This window comes from Humulus lupulus, chromosome 2 (genome assembly GCF_963169125.1).
Source record: "Humulus lupulus chromosome 2, drHumLupu1.1, whole genome shotgun sequence".
NCBI classification, from domain to species: Eukaryota; Viridiplantae; Streptophyta; class Magnoliopsida; order Rosales; family Cannabaceae; genus Humulus; species Humulus lupulus.
Window position 1 is genome coordinate 286777251 of NC_084794.1, and position 19330 is coordinate 286796580.

The 19330-nt window shown below is 32.9% G+C and overlaps 2 protein-coding genes and 1 non-coding gene across 3 annotated transcripts; 2 read left to right on the forward strand and 1 right to left on the reverse strand.

Annotated features, from left to right (window-relative positions):
- The first annotated feature begins 377 nt into the window (after positions 1-377).
- LOC133820405 (U5 spliceosomal RNA) lies at positions 378-494 on the forward strand. The gene has a single exon (XR_009886816.1). It is a non-coding gene; the product is annotated as a U5 spliceosomal RNA (small nuclear RNA).
- A 1305-nt stretch (positions 495-1799) lies between these two features.
- On the forward strand, positions 1800-2981 carry LOC133819652 (protein PROTON GRADIENT REGULATION 5, chloroplastic). Its single transcript, XM_062252951.1, has 2 exons — positions 1800-2234; positions 2657-2981. The coding sequence occupies exons 1-2, from the start codon at positions 1953-1955 to the stop codon at positions 2759-2761; spliced, it is 387 nt and encodes a 128-aa protein (XP_062108935.1). The 5' UTR covers positions 1800-1952; the 3' UTR covers positions 2762-2981.
- Positions 2982-3249: 268 nt separating this feature from the next.
- LOC133819651 (eukaryotic translation initiation factor) lies at positions 3250-5642 on the reverse strand. Its single transcript, XM_062252950.1, has 5 exons — positions 5360-5642; positions 4642-4810; positions 4391-4516; positions 3600-3665; positions 3250-3518 (listed from the first exon to the last, which is right to left on the reverse strand). The coding sequence occupies exons 1-5, from the start codon at positions 5578-5580 to the stop codon at positions 3471-3473; spliced, it is 630 nt and encodes a 209-aa protein (XP_062108934.1). The 5' UTR covers positions 5581-5642; the 3' UTR covers positions 3250-3470.
- Positions 5643-19330: the final 13688 nt, after the last annotated feature.

Below are 19330 nucleotides of genomic sequence, written 5' to 3' on the forward strand. Positions count from 1 at the left end.
TAGTAGTTGCTTTTAAATAAATTATTGAATAAGATATTTACTAAAAAATTATTATTGCATAACTTATTCGGAAAGTAACTTCTTAATTTTTGTAAGAGTTATCCCAAGAGACATTTTTTTTGTTAAGGTGAGATTCATAGTAATTTGATACATATAAAGTGATGCTCTTACAATTAATTTGGTTTATAATCTCTGATTCTAAAACTTTATATTCCAAGAGATTAGCAGTGATATAGGTCTATACGAGCTACAAGACGTTAGTGACTTGATATTATCGTTATGCCTTGGTGAAAAAATCCCACATGGGAAACAGATAGAAGAGTTCAAGACAGACAACTACTATAAGACCACAACTCTTCAGACAGTTAAACTCACGCAGCCACGCGGTGAGCACAGAGCGAACTATTCTTTCGCCTTTTACTAAAGAATACCGTGTGTTCGCCGCAATTAGTGGCATACGCCTATTTTTGGAGAGGTTTTTCAGCTGAAAAACTTCTATAAGTTAGCCATAAATTTTACTCTATAATGTTAAAATCTTATTCACTAAAATAAACTGAATTATTGTTTTTTACTTTTTTTTTTTTAATTAAAAAATGTGAATCGATCATACGTATACTTGTTCCCAAGTTTTAGTATGTATCTAGGATTGATGGCAATTACGGGCATCATTGTGACCAACTCAAATAATAACCTCTTAGTAAGGTAATGATAAGTTTTTATTCCTTTTAGATTTCATGAGTGACCTACAAGCAAGCTACCTCAATGTAGAATACATGACAATATGTGAAGTTTTTTTATATTATATCAGAGAAGATTTTTATAAATAAAAATTTTACGTGTGATATTTTTTACTGTGAATTCTACACATACAAGAATTTACAGTATGAAATGCCATACATATAAAATTTAAGATTGTTGCTATATTTGAATGTTAGACTTAGTCCTCAGGTGTGACAACAATTTTAGGTCTAGTAACAACTTTTCTTAGTAGAATTTGAAAGGGGAATTTATCAGGATTATTCTTTAGTTATAGTCTCGGAGTGAGATGGAATCAGAACATTTGTTAGGGAATGTCCCCCAATAATATACTTTTCGTATATGTACAGTATTTAATTGCAAATTTAATATATATATTTTAAATTTCAACAGTGTATTTAGTCTATGAAAAAAAAATAGAGACAATAAAAATAATAAGAAAAAAAAACTCGTTATTCTAGTACCTTCCTTCTACCAAAATTTGGTTGTATTAAATTGTGTTTCACATCACACATTGGCCCAAGAAAAATTAATACTCTATTTCTCAGAACTTTCATTTATGCCTAAAACCTCTGAAAATGTCCCCTTTTCGAACACACAAAAATTGTTCACGTGGCAGCTCATAGTTGAACAAATAATAGGTTTAATTTTGTAACTTTGTAAATAGGTGTTCGGTTGTGAACAATCCAGGTCAAAACCTTGACTTATTTGGCACCGTTCATTTCCGTTTTATTCAAATTTTGCCACATATTTGTTTTCTACACCAGAATATATTCAATACCGGTGTCTAAAAATAGAGGGCTAAGATCATTCCTCTCCATGATCAACGGTTGACAAAAGGGTGATAAATGGATCCCTTAAAGGAAATAACAGCCACTGAAAATTCACATTCAGATCTCTGTTCTCCCAAATATTGGGGACCATAAGTAATTAGACTACAATTAATATACGTTTTGTTGAAAAAACTGAGACTAAAACCCAAGCCACTAGTTTGTGTGGACCTCAGTGCTTTATAAACCCAAGGTTCTCAAATATACACCAAAATATCCTTTCTTTTTTTGCTTACATTGAATAAAACCCATATCGAATAATCTATCACAAATTTCTTACGGAGCAAAAGAACCGAAATTTCTATCTGGGATTTGCTCAAAAAATCAAAATTTTTAGTGGGTTTTAGTTCATTCTTCCCTTTTCCAATGGCAACTTCAATTTCTGCTACTGGGTTTAAAGGTGGTTTGAGCTCTTCCTTTCATGGAAGTTGGGGTACTTCAATGGCCGGTGAAGATTACACCATGCTGGTTAAATCAGTACCAACCCAAGTTCGAGTTGGGAGGAAGCCAATCCGGTCGCAGCCGATGATGAAGAACGTCAATGAAGGAAAAGGTGTCTTTGCCCCTATTGTTGTCATCACACGTGATATTATTGGCAAGAAAAGGTTCAATCAACTTAGGGGCAAAGCTATTGCTTTGCACTCACAGGTAGCTTATATGTTTCCCTTCCTGTTTGGATATTAGGACAAAATTCACTTGTTAGGAAAGTATAAATAGTTGGTTTTTGCTCGAATCTGATCCTAATCTGCAATTTTAGCTAGAGTTGACATGTTCATTGCTCGCATCCTAATCTGTAGTTTTAGTAGAATAGACGTGTTCATTGCTTGTTTTGTGGTAATTAATATCAAGATAAAAGTGCTATCATCTTCTTTATGTGTTGAGAAGTGAGTTTTACTTATCTCTTGTAAAGTTTTAGCCTTTTTTGCAAGGAATTGTTGATAGAACTGTGTAATTAAGAACCAAAATTCTCCAGATGAATCCTATGGAAACCTCTCATTATAGAATTACTGCTATCGTTTTCCTTAGGACATGTTTAGTGACATAGATTTGGTTTTTCTTAAAATTGTCAGGTAATCACCGAGTTCTGCAAAGCCATAGGTGCTGACGCAAAACAAAGACAAGGGCTCATTCGCTTGGCCAAGAAAAATGGAGAAAGGCTGGGGTTCCTTGCATGATGAGATTGAATGCCTTCGTTTTACTGCCACGCTGAGAAAGTTTAGAGCTCGATTGAGGGACTTCATGTTGTAGATAATGTGATAATCTGATTTTGAAGTCAGAAACCAATCTCTCTTTCTCACTCCCTTATATTCTCCTTGTCATTCTTCAGTTTCTTTAGTTTGTAATCTCTCTCTCAGACCAAATTACTTAATGATAATTCAAGATAATTAGTACAAAGTCGACTCGAAATACAGAGCTTCGAATGAAAACCATTCTACCCTTTCTCCAGCTGAGTTACACTGCTTTAGTATTTGCAACTGAGCCACAATTTTTATTTGGGTCATCATGACCTTGTTCCATTAGAAAGAATTGTATATAAAAAAGAGAAAATGAATAAAATGCATCAATTTATTTACTACCATACTGACATAACGAATGATCTTAATTGACGGTGGCAGTGTTTGGTTTAAGTATTTGCTCCATTTTGTGTTTGAACCACGAGAGGTGACAATCAAATTTAAGTAATTTAATTTTTGGTTTATAAAAATTGCAATACAAAAAATACAGAGCGGTTGTCATATTACATTAAAAAAACACCACAAAAAATATTTAATCTACTTGGTTTTCCTCAACACACAGAACATCAAAATCTGCAATGAGTTGCCACCGCTAGTATTTTGTAACATTGCAAGTAAAGGACCAAGCCTCAAAATATCGAGTAATGTTTCATACATTATAACGAGCTTTCGCAGATCTCTCTCTTTTCGAATCATCCTGCAAAAACAAAAAAGGGTGAGGGTTAGAAAAAGAAAAGTGCAGCCTGAAATCAGAAAATACCAATAGATTAAACTTTACATGGAAGCTGTAAGTGATCTTCTCATTTACGTCGATTATCTCCTTCCACTTCCTTCCAATGGTCATCTATATAAAAACAAAGAATCAACTATAATTAGCAACCAGAAACTGAATTTGAGCATAGCAAGTAGAAACACTAAAAAATTCCTTGACTTCGGCCACGAAGCAAAAGCAACTTGTTTCAGTACACGTGATGATTTCTGTGAACATATTTGTAGAAACAAAGCATTTAACAACTAAATTAGGATGACACTTTGGAAGGATGGTGTGAGTAAGCATAATAAATTTTTTGAACTTATGAAGTAAATGAGTACTCAAATAAGGTGCGTATATTCCTCAAAAAAAAAATTTCGTGTTCCCATTTCTTTTACAAATCTTAGTAATGATGCATAGGAAATTACTTGGTGAAAGAATAGGCACTAGGTACTTTTTTTTTTCCCCTCCAAGCATGTAGCTAAGTTTTAATCCAAAAAACATCATAACTATATGTTTTTATTTCACGTAGCCTGTTGAGTCAATGGCCATTTGATTGATCATACCAACATGAAGAGATTTAAACTTATTTCAATCTTCCTATCATAGATGGTTACGAACCTTTTAAAACAAATCCAAAATAATAAAATGATTTAACCACACATCACTCATCGAGTTATCAACAAAGACCTTATCACAAACAAACAGTGAGTGTAGTTTAACTATTATACTGAATTTAATCACGGCAAGCAAATATTATAATAGTACAGTAGAGAAAATCCATCGACAACACACTTTCAAAGATTAAAAGGACAGACCTGAACAGCCTCATTGGCAGCTGTCTTGGTCCAGAGTGCAAGTTTGTCCTGCCTCTGGCGGACGCTTGCCACCACACCACAAATCTCATCAGCCTCATCAAATTGCTCTCCAATCAAAGCCATCAACTGCTCAATCAATCAAACAACACAAAGTTACAAAGATGCGACAGGTAATCTTTTCATAACAAAAAAGAGATGAACAAATAAAATAACAACAAAAGTAAAAATTAGGGAGCAGTTAAGATATTTACAGTTTCTAACCACATAGTGTCAAGGTTAGATTTTCTACTGCTAACAACAGTCCATTTCCCTCCATTAGCACATTCAGGATCTTCCCACTTGGGTTCAACCCCAGCTTTGAACAAATGGAAGTCTGCATGTGATGTCAATTTGCTGGGCTTGAATATCTGGTCATACAAACTGCAAAGGCGATTGACAATTTGACATTAAAGAAGATTCGACTTTTACAGTTAAAGGAGCTTTCCTTATAAAAGGACCTTTCAATTTTGAGTTGAGCTGAACATAACCATGTTTAAAGAAAGCAGTTATGAACAGAATTCCATATTAATCTAATGAGAGCAGATCCCAAAGCTAAACTCAAAATCTGGGTTTCCCTATTCTTTGGGGTGTATCTCCTACATAGTATTACAAGTAAATATAACTGAAAACTAGATTCAGTTTACACCTAGAACGATCTAATTTCAACTATCTTCACATAACGAATGCAAAGTTTCTAAATTCTAGATAGCAATGTTTACATAATCAAAAAGAAGATAAAAAAATCCAAACTTGACAACTTCCTCAGCATCCAAACAATGAGAACTAGATAATAATAGAAAAAACATAAAAAAAATGAGGCCAACACTATTCACAAATCTAACAAACAAAATGAGATGCCAAAACCCTAAATAAACCATTGGGAAAGATCGGAAAAGAAAATTGAAAAGGGGCTATGGTATTGATAAGTACCACCAGAATTCTTCAACGGTGTCAAAAGTGTAGACAGAGCGAAGAGAAGTGCCCCAGGCGGCGCCTTGCTTGGGCTTGGACTGGTTATCGAACCAAAAGGTCCACTTCTTGTCTAACTTGTGCGGCTCGGTCTGTGTCTTGCTTTCGGCCACCATGGCCGCTGCAATCTCGGGCTCTGCTACACTGTTCGCCTCAGTGCTTGCTGCTATGTCAGTCGCCATGGTTCCGATTCGCTGTATGGAAGTGAGATGAATGTGAATCGTATCTGTGTGAAAGGCTTTGGTGGTTTAGGTCTGTTTTTCAACTAAGAACACCGACTCCTACTGGATTACACTGCTTGCTTTGTTGGGCTTTAGGTAGGATTGTTGGGCTCTATGTATGGGCCAAATTTAAAGGACGCATATTTTTATTTTTAAGGAAATTTTTTTATAAAATAGCTTTTATTACGTGCAAAAATATATAAATTATATATATATATTTTTTAATATGTAATAGAAAATTTATTTAAAAAAAATTAAAGTATAAAAACATAATTAGCAGCTAACTAAAATATGTAAATGTCATATTTTTTATCATAATTATGCCTTTTTTTTATTTTGAAGAAAATTTTATTTTATTTTTTTCAATTTTTTATTTTTTCCTTCATTTTTTTATTACTTTTTTTTTCTTTTTCTTCTTACTTATATTTTCTTCCATTTTTTCCCTTTCCCTTTCCCTTTCCCTTTTCTTTTTCTTCTTTTTTCTACTAATTTTTTCTTTCCATTTCTTCATTTCATTTTATCTATTTTTTTATTTTATTTATATTGTTTGTTTTTTGTTCATATTTTTTTTTTCAGTTTTCTTTCGTCTTTTTTTCATTTTTTTCATTCTATTTTTTCTTCAATTTTGTATTTATTATTTTCTCCTTCCATTTTTTTTTTCTTTTTTCACTCATATGAGCTTTTTTTTTTCTTTCATTTTTTCTCCCTTTTTTTTTTCATTTTTTTCTACCAATTTTTTCATTCATATTTTTTCATTATTTTTCTTCTTCTTCTTTTCATTTTTATTCATTTATCTATTTTTTTCCTTTATCATTTCTTTTGTTTTGTTTTTTTTCATATATTTTTAGTTTTTTTCCTGAGTTTTGTTCCTTCATTTTTCTTCATTTTTTTGTACTTATTCTTTTCTCAATCTATTTTTTTTTCCTTTTTTCACACATATTTTAAAATTACATAATTATTTTACTATTTTTTTATTTATTATTGTAATTATTTATAGTTTTTTCTACTATATGTAAAAAAAAATCAAATAAATTTATTCAACATTTTCTTTTTACTGTAATCCTTATAAGAACATCAAAATTTGGAAAAAAAATAATAAAAATATGAAAACGTGAATGGGTAACAATTACCCTGATGGAAACATTCAAATCTTGAAAAAAATTATATGAAGAAGATGGGAGAGAAGGGAAACGGGGTGGATCTGATTTTTTTTTATCTTCAGATTTGTGGTAACGGGTTACATTCCCATTCTTTGTGTGTATATTTCTATGAGTAACTGGTTACCTTCACGTTCTTTGTATGTATATTTCTGGGTGTAACTGGTTACCTTCATGTTCTTTGTGTGTATATTTCTGGATGTAACTGGTTACCTTTATTTTCTGATGTGTGTGTATATTTATGTGTTCTTTATGGTAACTAGTTATCTATGTTACTAAAATCATAGTTACTTTTTCTTCATTTTTTAATGAAGTGTTCTTCCTCTTTTTTCTTCAAATTTGATGTTTTTTTCATCGTAATCTGTCACCCCACTTATGGTAACTGGTTACCTCTCTTATTGCAGAAAGTTACTCCTCTTAGGATAACTGGTTACCCCTTCTGGTACATGTTATTTAACCTAGCTATAAGATTTTTTTTACATAGCTGTCAATCAAGTAACTGGTTACCTTACCCAGTATTTGAAAAAAGAAACGTAAAATCTAAAAAAAAAATGTTTATAATAAATAAAAAAATAATTTTAAATCCAATTCATATTAAAAAAAAGAAAAAATATTTGCAAAACAACCAAAGAAAAATTTAATATAAAAATAATATAAATAAGCTAAAAAAATAATAATCAAATTACAAACATACCCTTCCAAAATAATAAAACTTGATTAAGAGTAAAATTATGGCATAAACCAACTTTTATAAAAAAATATGGGAAAATAAATCCATAAAAGTGAAAGTTCTTAAAAAAGTCATAGATTAACTTTTTTTTTTTTTTAAAAATCATATTTTTGCACACTTAATTAAAAATCTCATATAAAATGTAATTTCCTCTATTTTTAATTGAGGAAATTATATTTTATATGAGATTTTTAATAGAGTTTGAAAAAATATGACATTTTATTTTCAAGAAAAGTTAATCTATGGCTTTTTTTAAAAAAATTCACCTTTATGGGTTTAGTTTCCCATATTTTTATATAAAAGTTTGTTTATGTCATAGTTTTACTCTTAATCAAGTTTTATTAATTTGGAAGGATATGTTTGTAATTTGATTATTCTTTTTAGCTTATTTGATTTTTTATATTAATTTTACATAACTATTTTTATATTAAAATTTTCCATGGTTGTTTTGTAAATTTTTTATTATTTTTTTTAATATGAATTGTGTTTATTTTTTATTTATTATAGACATTTTTTTTATTTTTTTTTAGATTGTACATTTTTTTTCTTCAAAGTTTGGGTAAGGTAACTAGTTACTTAATTGATTTTTCACAGTTATGTAAAAAAAATCATATAGCTAGGTTAAATAACATTTATCCAAAGGGGTAACCAGTTACTTGTTTGATTTTTCACACTTATGTAAAAAATAGTCTTAGAGGTTAAATAACATGTATCAGGATGGGTAACCAGTTACAGTGAGGTGAGTAACCTTCTGCCATAAGAGGCGTAACCAGTTACCATAAGAGGGGTGACGAGTCACTCATATTAGAAATGAATAAAAACATCAAATTTGAAGGAAAAAAAGAAAAAGAGTAAGTATGATTTAGTAACCTAGGTAACCAATTACCATAAAGATCCCATAAATATACACACATCAGAATGTGAGGTAACCAGTTACCCCCAGAAATATACACACAAAGAACGTGAAGGTAACCAGTTACCACAGATCTGAAGATAGAAAAAAAAAAAGCAGATCTGACCACGAACCAACCTCCTCCCTCGCCTCCGACCACCACCAAAATCCCCCATCCCCTGCGCGCAAAACCTCGTCGCAACCCCAGCCATCCCCATCGTTTTGCGCAGCTCCGAGCACCACGAATCGCACTCAACCCAGGCGCCACCCTTATCCCTCGCCTCCGACCACCACCAACACATCCCTCGTCTCAGCCTATTCCCGTCGTTTTGGATTTGGGGGCTCGCGAATGGAATCTCGCGGATTAGGGTTGTGTTCGTCGATGGTGCAGCTGGGTGTTCTTGGCTGGGTTTCACAGAGGTGCGCGCCTAAGGTGAATCGTAGGTGGTGAGGGTGGGTGGGCAGAGATGATGGTGGAGATGGTGAGGCAGGCGAGTGGAGGACAAGGGAGGTGGTGGCTAGGGCAAAATGAAAGAGAAGAGGTGGCTTGGCTGAAGACACGATATGGACTCAAGTTTCAGATGAGGAGTTTTTGTTATGTTAATTGCCATAGTACCTCTCATTTTGTTGATGTTTTTTTGTTTAATTTTGAGTTCCAATATGTGATTAGTTTTCTTATAAAATGAGTTTTTGTTAATTAAATTTTCTCATACAAATTAAGTTTAATTCTCATATTTTTTCACATTGATGGCTAAAAAGTCATATTTTTTAAAATTCCCTTTTTAATTTTGTAGTGTAATAGCCTAACTACCTTTTTAATAGTACATATTAACAAATATGTCATTTAGCAAATTATTATTTTATTATAACTATTTTAATATTATGGTATATGTATATTAGTTTTGTTTAATTAGTTTTTATTTTAAAGTTGTTTTGATTTTTTTTTTCTTCGTTTTTTATAAGTTGTTGAATGATATACCATACCACAAAATACATATATTGAGTTCAAAAGTAATATACCAACAAAACTTACAAAATTATTACTAAAAAATGTATATATTATGCTAACAAAATTATATACTAACATCAAATGTATATCTCATGATACAAAGTTATATACTACTATTATGTATTATAAGATAGAAACTAACTATCATATATATATATATACCATACCATAAAAAACATATACACTAGTTGGAAAATAATATACCAACAAACCATAAAAAACTTAAATAATCAATATAATTTTAAAATAGAAACTAATTAAATAAAAATAATATACATATATCACTATATTAAAGTCATACACTCCTAAATAAATAAATAAATTATAGAAAAATGCAATTTAGATAATCAACAATGTAAAATTGGCATTTCTCTACAATTTTTAAAAATAAGATATTAGCTTCTTGATGCTAATATTTTGGGTCATTTACTATAATTTCTCAAATTTAAAATAATGGAAATTACATTATTCTTTATGGCTTTTATTTTTTTTTAGAACTTTACAAAAATATGGGAAAAAATAAATTACTTTTTATATTTGTGGGCATAAAACTTATGCCACAAAATATAGAAATTCTAGCAAAAAAAAGTTTAAAATATGGGAATCCCACAAAATACCATAGACAAAAATACACACACTCTCTCTCTTACTTTCCTCTTTCTCTCCACTCTCACGTATCTTTCACTCACTCTCTCCATTTTCTCACACAACAATGGCAGCCAACAATTTTCTCTTACAACAATGAGAGCTCTCTCACACCGGCAAATGGATGACGTACCTCCGGTCACCGCTGATGCCATCTCCGATTTGTCTTCCTTTTCGCAGTCTTCTTCTTCTTCTTTATATTCTTCTGCGTCTTCTTTGTTGTTTCAAATATTTTTTTTTTTTTTTTTTCAGATCTAGTTTCTTTTTGAGATCTTTTTTTTTCTTTAAAATATGTCTAAGTAACCAGTTACTATCATGGTTTTGTTTTGTTTTCAGACCTGAGTTTTTTGTGGACCTAGCTATAACTAGTTACCTTATTTAATCTCCTTCTTCATGGTTGTTTCTAAATTTGATTTCATTTTTTCAGATCTGGTTTTCTTTATAAAACTACACACGTAATCAGTTACTGTCACGATTTTGTTTTGTTTTAAAATATGAGTTTTTTGTGAATCTAGCTATAACTAGTTACCTTATTTAATCTTCTTCTTCATGGTTGTTTTTAAATCTAATTTTATTTTTCAGATTTGGCTTTCTTTATAAAACTACCTAAGTAACCACTTACCTTCTTCGATCTTCTTCTTATTCTTCTTTGTTATTTTCATATCTGATTTTGCTTTTCCGATGTAGTTGTTATTTTTGTAAGATTTGGCTAAGTGCCAGCTACCAAGAAGAATAAGCTACCAGTTACCACCTTCTTCTTATACTACTTCTCAAATTAATTTTTTATTTTTTAAGTTTTTATTTTTAGTTTTGGCTTAGTAACTAGTTATCAATCAATTATTTTAATAGGGGTAACCGGTTACTTTCTTCTTATTCTTTACTGGTTATATTCTGATATGTTATTTTTTTTTTCAAATCTACCAGTAGTAACCAGTTACAATTCACTCAAGTACTTGTAATGGCAGTTAAAATTGATAGTGGTAACCAATTACCACCACATTACTAAAAAATCCAAAATTATTTTTATAGTGATAACCAGTTATTATTTAAAATGAAATTAAATACCATATATACATGTCCAACAATAACCCAAAACATACCATATGTATAATGAATGTAACCCATACATCATGTCCCCTAGGTGAGAGCCTCAAGCTCTGTGACTTGTAGAGGGCCGCGATGCCTATTAGGAGCGTCGTGGCTCAAATAGAGAATATTAGTCAAAATAGGTTTTTAAGCTCGGAAACTCAAATCTAAAGGCTCGGGAAGGATTCTACTATCCGGTTTAGTAGAATTCGAGGTCCCGGAGGCTATATATTATTCTGAAGCCTCTAATTGATTTAGGTTTTGATAGTTATTCGTTATTACGTTGTGACTAGGTTTTACCACTTAGGCTTGATATTAGGGATCGTGCTCGGGATCGCCTTGCACTGTCAGCTCGGGACTAAAGGTAAGAAAACTGTCTGTGCCCGTAGAGCAGGGCATGACCCGATTATATGTGCTTATATTGTGCCTAGTTTTATGTGTAATTGTTTGTAATTGTTACGTCATACATGTGTTTGTGATGGAACGACAAAGGCCGGGAGCAGTAAAGGTCGGGAGCGGCAAGGGCCGGGGTCGGCAAAGGCTGGGAGAGGCAAAAGGCGGGAACGGCAAAGGCCGAGATCGGCGTTAAGCATGCTGAATGCAGGCTGCCTGGGCAAGACCATCTAAGGGTACCGTACTCACCCGCTCGGTTAAGACCATGAACTTGGTGCCTGGTAACGCACCCTGACCAGTTTAGGCCGTTGTTGTGAATTTTAGTAGAAACTTGTAGTTTGTTTGTTGTGTATGATTAGTTATGCATTTATTGAAAAAAAATATTATATGGTGTGCTGTGAAGTTTTCTTGCTGGGCCTTGGCTTATGGGTGCTCTATGGTGCAGGTAAGGGCAAGGAAAATGTCGATCAACCATGAGTTGGAGGGCATGGAGCGGTGCGTACATGTTTGGCTTACCTGGCCGCTATGACTGGGGTAGTTTTGAGGAACGTTGTGTAAATGACCAATTTTGTCGTCTAGGTCGACTGTATAAAGACTTTTGAGTTGTAAATATGTCTTAAACAACATTTTGGGATCCTATATAACTTTTCTATAATTTTAATAAATGTTTAAACCTTTTTATGAAAGTTTTATTAAATGATCTTTATTTTAACTTAATGACACTTTTTGGGGTCAAAACCTCGATTAGCGAGTTAGTTGCACTTTTTAAAATCACGTGGTAATGACTGTAGGGTAGTAATGCGTTATTGGTCAAAATTTTACAAAAAAGCATACTTTTCTTATGTTTTTTAAACTTAGCATGTTTTTAAATTATACAATATATTATGATGCATAAATAGTCAAATTTTCTTAATAAAAATCTCTTTCCATAGGTGAAGGAGTGGAATGAATATTCCACCAAATAATGGAATTGTTATTCCAACATATAAGCATGGCAAAAGTTTAAATGCAAAGCAAATAATGAAATACTATTTTTCATTCCATTTCCTTCTACAAACATGTTGTTAGTAGAAGACTCTACGTTCAAGTAGGTTTTATTTCTTACTACGATAGATGAATTGTTAGAAAAATATATTTATTCCAATAGAAATAATGGAAACCAAACTACAATTCTACACAAGAAATACAAAATGGACTAGAAGATTGATAAAATAGGTGTTACAACTCTAATGCAAAATATACAAGCAAATAGAAAGAAGAGTTGAAATATATAAGAAAAGATACAACTCAAGAACAAATTAATACAAGTAAATAGAGACTACAGAAAAGAAATAAGAACAACGAAGAAAGATGGAAACTCTTACATTCACACAACCTTAAGTGTAGAGTAGTGGGGATCACTAACTTGAATAAGGTTCAAGACCTTTATCCAAAAGCTTAGGGCCTGTTTGGCTTTGTTTTTTGTTTTTTGTTTTCAAAGTTGTGTTCTCAGAGTTGAGAACAGAAAACAGTTTTTGTAGTTTTTAAAAAACAAGAGATGTTTGGTTAATGTTTTCTAAAAATTATTTTTTAGTTTTTTTTAATTCTTAAATAAAAAATTAACAAATATATTTACAAAGATAAAAATCTTTTAAAAGTTTGTAATAAATAATGAGATAAAATCATTTGAAAGAAAAATGATGAAAAATAAGGAGTGAGAAAGTAAGGAGAGAAAATTTGAAGAAATAGAAATTGAGAAGAGAGAAATTGATCGATGCAAGAAAAAATGAGAGAGAATGTAATGAGAAAGAAAGTGAAGAGAGAGAAGTTAGTAGAGAGAGAGGAAATGGCGAGAGAAAAAAAAATGATGAGAGAGAAAATAAGGAAATATTAAGTGATGAGAGAGAAAGTGAGGATATAGTAAATGATGCAAGAGAAAATAAGGAGATAGAAAATGATGAAAAAGAAAATAGCAAGAGAGAAAATGTAAGGAGAGAGAAAGTGGTGAGAGAGAAAGTGATGAGAGAGAAAGTGATGTGAGAGAAAGTGATGAGAGAGAAAGTGATGTGAGAGAAAGTGAAGAGAGAGAAACTAATGAGAGAGAAAATGATGTGACAATAAATTATGTTAGATAATAATAATTAAAAAAGTTATATGAGAAAAAAAAATATAAACAAAAAAAAATTTGAGAACAACAGAAAACAACTTTTTGTTGTTCTCAAAATTTTCTGTTTTTTGTAACTTTGTTTTCAAAAATTGTTTTATGAAAACAACGCCAAACACTCCTACTTGTTTTCAAAAAACAGTTTTTAGCTTTTAAAAACAAAAAACAATTTTTTAGTTAAGGAGCCAAACACCCTCTTATTTTCCGTATTCTCTAAGTAGTAAGAAAACTCTTAACATGGAAATAATTCCCTGGAATTATCAAGCCTTTTGGTTAATTTATAGTCAAGTGCTGTAGTGGATATAAATTGTGTGTCTAACAAGTGGGCACTAGGCTCTTATTTATATAATATTTTAAACACCTTTTAAATTTCAAATCTCACCAACTCATTGACTGTTATCAATATTAAATTGAGTATTTATGAAATTAAATGAAAGAATTTGGAGTTACTTAAAGTATTCAAAACATTTGAATTATTAAAAATGCAAAAATGAGATTTCGCTGCCAACATTCTAGGCCAGCACCATATATCAATTTTATTGCACAGTTGGTGTTGTCTTGGGTGGCCACATGTCCTTTTGGTACCACGTGTCGTTTTTTGGGACTTAGTTATTCAAGTTTTATTTCTGAATGTTTTTGTTGTTTCCAGTCACGTTGGTCTTGGAAAAAGTTAGGTGAGGGTATAGAGCACATGTATTGGAAATCGTGTTATTTATTTTATATGTTAACTTTTTTTAAAAAAGTTAAATTAAATTCTTGGAAAACTTAAGTAATCTTTAAATGGTTGAAGACTTTGTAGGAAAACGCATTTTTACCTATCTTTGGCCAAAGTTTTGGCAAATCCGTGGATATTCAAATTCTAGGTTCATTGTTAAAAGTGAGTTTTACAAAATCAATGTCCAGAAAAAACAAAACAACAACAAAATAAACCCAAGATAAATTATTTGAGAATTTAATCATTCAATTATAGCAAAAGTAAATTCAATGAGAAGCACATACATGCTTGCCAAAGCACAACAAAATTTTCGAAAGAAGACGACGTCCAGAAGACAATCAGATGGATATTATATAGGACATGCGACCCAGAAGACAATCAAAGCACAGAAAGAAGGACTTCACTTAACCGTCGAAGGCGCGTCCCGGAAGACAACACAACGATCACCAATCTACCTTTGCACTTTCTTTTTTTCAAATTAAGAGGATGCATCATCTAATTAGAATAACGATATCTGCACCAAAATCTGCACCCAAACATTACATTCAGTGATGTGGTAGTGATTTTTAAAATAGTGGATCCCAGTTTTAATAAATGTGATTAGTTAAGCTAGACTGTCATGTCACTGTGTGTAATATTTATGTGCATATTTTGGATGCTTACAAATGCACTAGAAAAAATATATTGAAAAATGGCTTCTCGTGCCAAAGTATTTATTTAATGGTATTTAGTGCATTAAGGACATTGATCCCACCTCCCAATATATTCACTAGTCCACGTGTTCCAAAACAATGAAAAATAGTGTATGGTGCCGGCGTTTTAATCACCAACACATAAGAAATACCCATTATTATAAATAATAGGATAATTATGGTAAAAGTGCTCAAAGTTTGGGTTTTTTACATGGTATAAACCTTATGTTTATTTTTAATAGCAATTGCACCCATAGTACCAAAAAGTGTTATTCCGTTTGGTTTCCTCCATTGGTGGCATCTGGGTGTACACGTGTACGCAACATATAATTCAGAGTTTTAATTAAATTTAAAACATTTTTTTAAATCTATTTCCAAAATAATTAAATTAAATCTATTTCCTAAAACAAATGAAAAAAGAAACCAGCTTTCCCTTTGTAACACGATAAGAACCCAAAATACCCAAAGTTGTGTCTGAAACCCTAAGTGTTCCGACCACCAGCTTCACCAAAGCAACAGTGACTTTGCCTGAGTTTGAAACCCGAGCTGTTCCGACCACCACCTGACCCATTTCGACAGTGACTTCGCCTGACGATGCCGTGGAAGCTTGCTTCAGAGCCTGGTCCCAGTTATGGTAAGTTATTATGTTGAATTTTGTTTTTGTCGAAGCTGTATTTGATGGGATGCTTTGGTGTGCTGCCCCACACTAGTAGAAACATATTTTTTTGTTATTTTCATGGTTTGTAGCATCAGATGCTTTGGTGTGCTTTCCCAAAACTGAATAAAAGTAGATGTTGTTATGTCCCACATGTTCTGTTTTGGGGGTTTTAAATTGGTGTGGTTTTATTTCTCTGTTTTGGGGTTTTTAATTGGTTTTGTTTTATGTGTAATAGTCATAGTTAGGTGAATGCATTAATGTTTGACTAACCTAGATAAATTTTGACCTTGTTTTTTTTTTGAATGGACATGAATAAATTCTGGAATGTAAACTTTAGTGGTGTATCATGGGGGTACATGGTCAAATATTGATGGGGATAAAAAATATGAGGGTGGACGTGTATCCTAGTTTGATGGTTGTGAGTATGACATTTTTGGTCTATTGGACATGGAAAGATTGGTGAAAGAGCTTGGATACCAACTTCCATCTGATTTCTTGTTTGTATAAAAATCAAGCAATAAAGGATGGTAAAAGTATTGTCAGTGATAAAGATGTACTGGAGATGTTTGATGATATGCGGTTATGGGGTTATAGTTATGTAGATGTGTATGTTAGTGATCCTTATATCCCTAATGAGCATGAAACTGGGGAGGCTGTATATGACGATGTTGCTAATGAGGATTATGGTGAGGATGATGGTAATGACTATGGTGAGGATGATGGTGAGGATATGGAAGAACCAGTGGTTACACAAGTGGAGGATTTGGGCCAAGGTCAGCATGGGCCCAATCAGAAGCCCAAGAAGTTGGTGATTTGGTCCAGTCATCGAGGCCTAATATACCTCAGCCCAATGAAGGTGACTTTGTGGAACCCGAATATGCCCTAGATGAAGAGGAAGTTAGGAAGCAAGAGAGCAACATAACACCACCAAGTTAATGGTGGAGCATTGTGAATGAAGTATACACTCAAGTGGATGGGGAAATTTCAGATGGATTCGAAGATGAGAAAAATCTAAATAGCCTAAACAGTGATGATGATGAGCCTATTCCTATGAGATGTAGAAGGAAATTTGTACCTACTTAGAGAAGCTTGAATGGGCTGATTTCAAGTTTATTGTTGGGTTGGAATTTGCAAGTGTTGAACAGCTTAGAGAAGCTCTAAAGGAACACTTCATAAGCAAAGACAGAGAATTCAACTACCTCTTCAATAATCATACAAAGTTAAAGGCTATTTGTAAGGCCAGTGGTCGTGGGTGGTCTTTGTATGCTCGGATCCTAAAGAGGGATAATTTGACATTTCGGATTAACACCTTGGTGGATGAACACAATTGCAGGATTGTGTTAAATAGCAAGCTGGTGGATGCACCTTGGTTGGCGAAACACTTCTTACCCCAATTCATAATGAACCCAAACATGCACTATGCAAACTTCAAGGAACTCACTTTGAACAGTAAGTTTTCTCACACTAGTAGACACATATTTTATGCTGCAAAGAATAAGGCTCGGCTAATGCTTGAGGGATCTGTGGCTAAGCAATATGTGGTGCTTGATGATTATTGCAAACAACTAATGAAATTGATGTCAGACAGGACTACCATTATTAAAAGCAATATTGTGGCTGATAAGAGGGTGTTTGAGGGGGTCTCCATATGCTTAAAAGCATGTAAAGATGGTTTTAAGTCTTATAGGCCTTTGGTTGGCTTGGAGGGATGTTTTTTAAAGGGGTGTTGCAAAGAGAACTCTATGTTCCCAGTTGCTTATGCAATATGTGAAAAGGAAAACACCGAAACATGGAGATGGTTTCTGACTCTACTGAAGGAGGATTTGTGTGAGGTAGATCATAGAAAATTTACAATGATTAGTGATGCAAAAAGGCTTATCAAATGCCTTGTCCACTCTCTTTGAAGGTGCAGAGATTAGATTCTGCGTGAGGCATTTACATTCTAACTTCAAGACCGAGTTCCCCGGTCTATTGCGAAAACAAAAGTTATGGGCATGTGCGCGAGCATCAACACTTGAAGAATTCAAGAGAAAGATGGCTGAAGTAAATGGTGTTAATGAGAAGGCCTTTGATTGGCTAATGAAGAAAAGTCCATCTGAATCGTCCAAAATTCATTTCAAGACCGATGTTAAATGCGACAGGCTATTGAACAACCTCTGTGAAAGCTTCAACGCTACAATAATGGATGCAAGAGAGAAGCCCATTATCACTTTGCTTGATAAAATTAGGTATTGGTTGATGAATAAGTACTATGTGAAACGAGAGAGTGTAAGCAAATGGGTGCAGCCTGTGGGGAAAAGGATCATGAAAGTGAAAGAGAAGAATAAATCAGTTGCCAGGCATTGTTAATACACCAGGGCTGGTGCTCATAGGTTCCAGATGCAATATAAATACTTCGAGTGTTTTTCTGTGAATCTGGTTGAGAAGGTCTGCACTTGCACACTTTTCCAACTCTCTGGGATACCATGTGGGCATGCCTTATCTGCCATATGGAGTGGTAATCTCAATATCACGGACTTCGTTGATGCTGCTTATAAGAATGACACCCTTTTGGCTCAATACATTGGTATCATAGAACCAATGCCCTCACCTGATAAATGGCCAGATGTAGGCCAAAATCCCATATGCCCACCATAAGAAAATGTGTTGCTTGGGAGGCCAAAAAAAGCTCGAAGGAGGGAAATAGATGAGCCTCCACCAGCCACTGCAACTAAAGCAAGAAGGGTATGCCAGCCTAACCATTGTAGCAACTGTGGTTCAGTAGGGCACTCAAAACGTTCTTGTAAGAATCCAGCAAAGGATCAAGTATAAATGTTTAAATCTATTAAGTTATGACTCTACTAAATTTGGCCTTTTAATTTGGTTTGGAAACTTAGAATTGCATGGTTTCACTCAAGTGAAATATGGTTTGTATGTTGAGTTGGAATTAAAATATGGTTTCAATGTGTGAAATCTGGTTTGTATGTTAAGTTGGTATGAAATTATTGCTTGTAATTTGGTTTAGAAATCAGGTATGCAATCTTAAATATGGTATCTTACTGCTTCTAATTGCTACAGTTGCAACAATCTATTGCAGCAAAATAGAAGGGCTACAAATGTTATTAACTTTCATACTTATGTAGAATGTTAAAGGAAAAAGAATGGGAAGGCCACCGAAGACAAATCCAATCCCGTCAACTGTGAAAAGAAACATTAGAAGAGCTAAGCAACGGGCAAGGGAAGCTGCACAAGGTGGTTCAATCTCACAAACCCAACCACAACAATCTCAGCAACAGTAAAACCAGATGGCCAATTTTTTTTTGTAATCAACATCTGTTTTATGCAATAGCCTATTTTTTGTATCTGTTTAGTTTTATGTAATCTGGTTTAGGCAATAACCTTTTTATCGAACTATAACAGATGACTTATGTTATTAGGCCACTCCTCTATACTTTCTGGTTTGTAACCAAAAACATCATGTTTTGTTCAAGAGGAAACTAATATATATTGCATTATCTTTCTAACAAAAAATCTTTGTTTAACATTACAGGAGGTTGTTGAACATCATTAAGAAATAATACTGATGCAGTTCTTTTCTCTGTCGATTCCATT

What these genes read in the sequence shown, in the direction of transcription:
- LOC133819652 (XM_062252951.1), top strand. Translation starts at nt 1,953, where the DNA reads ATGGCAACTTCAATTTCTGCTACTGGGTTTAAAGGTGGTTTGAGCTCT. An exon ending in CTATTGCTTTGCACTCACAG is followed by an intron (nt 2,235 to 2,656) that starts GTAGCTTATATG and finishes TAAAATTGTCAG; the next exon opens with GTAATCACCGAGTTCTGCAA.
- LOC133819651 (XM_062252950.1), bottom strand. Translation starts at nt 5,580, where the DNA reads ATGGCGACTGACATAGCAGCAAGCACTGAGGCGAACAGTGTAGCAGAG. An exon ending in ACACTATGTGGTTAGAAACT is followed by an intron (nt 4,517 to 4,641) that starts GTAAATATCTTA and finishes TTGATTGAGCAG; the next exon opens with TTGATGGCTTTGATTGGAGA. An exon ending in CTGCCAATGAGGCTGTTCAG is followed by an intron (nt 3,666 to 4,390) that starts GTCTGTCCTTTT and finishes GTTTTTATATAG; the next exon opens with ATGACCATTGGAAGGAAGTG.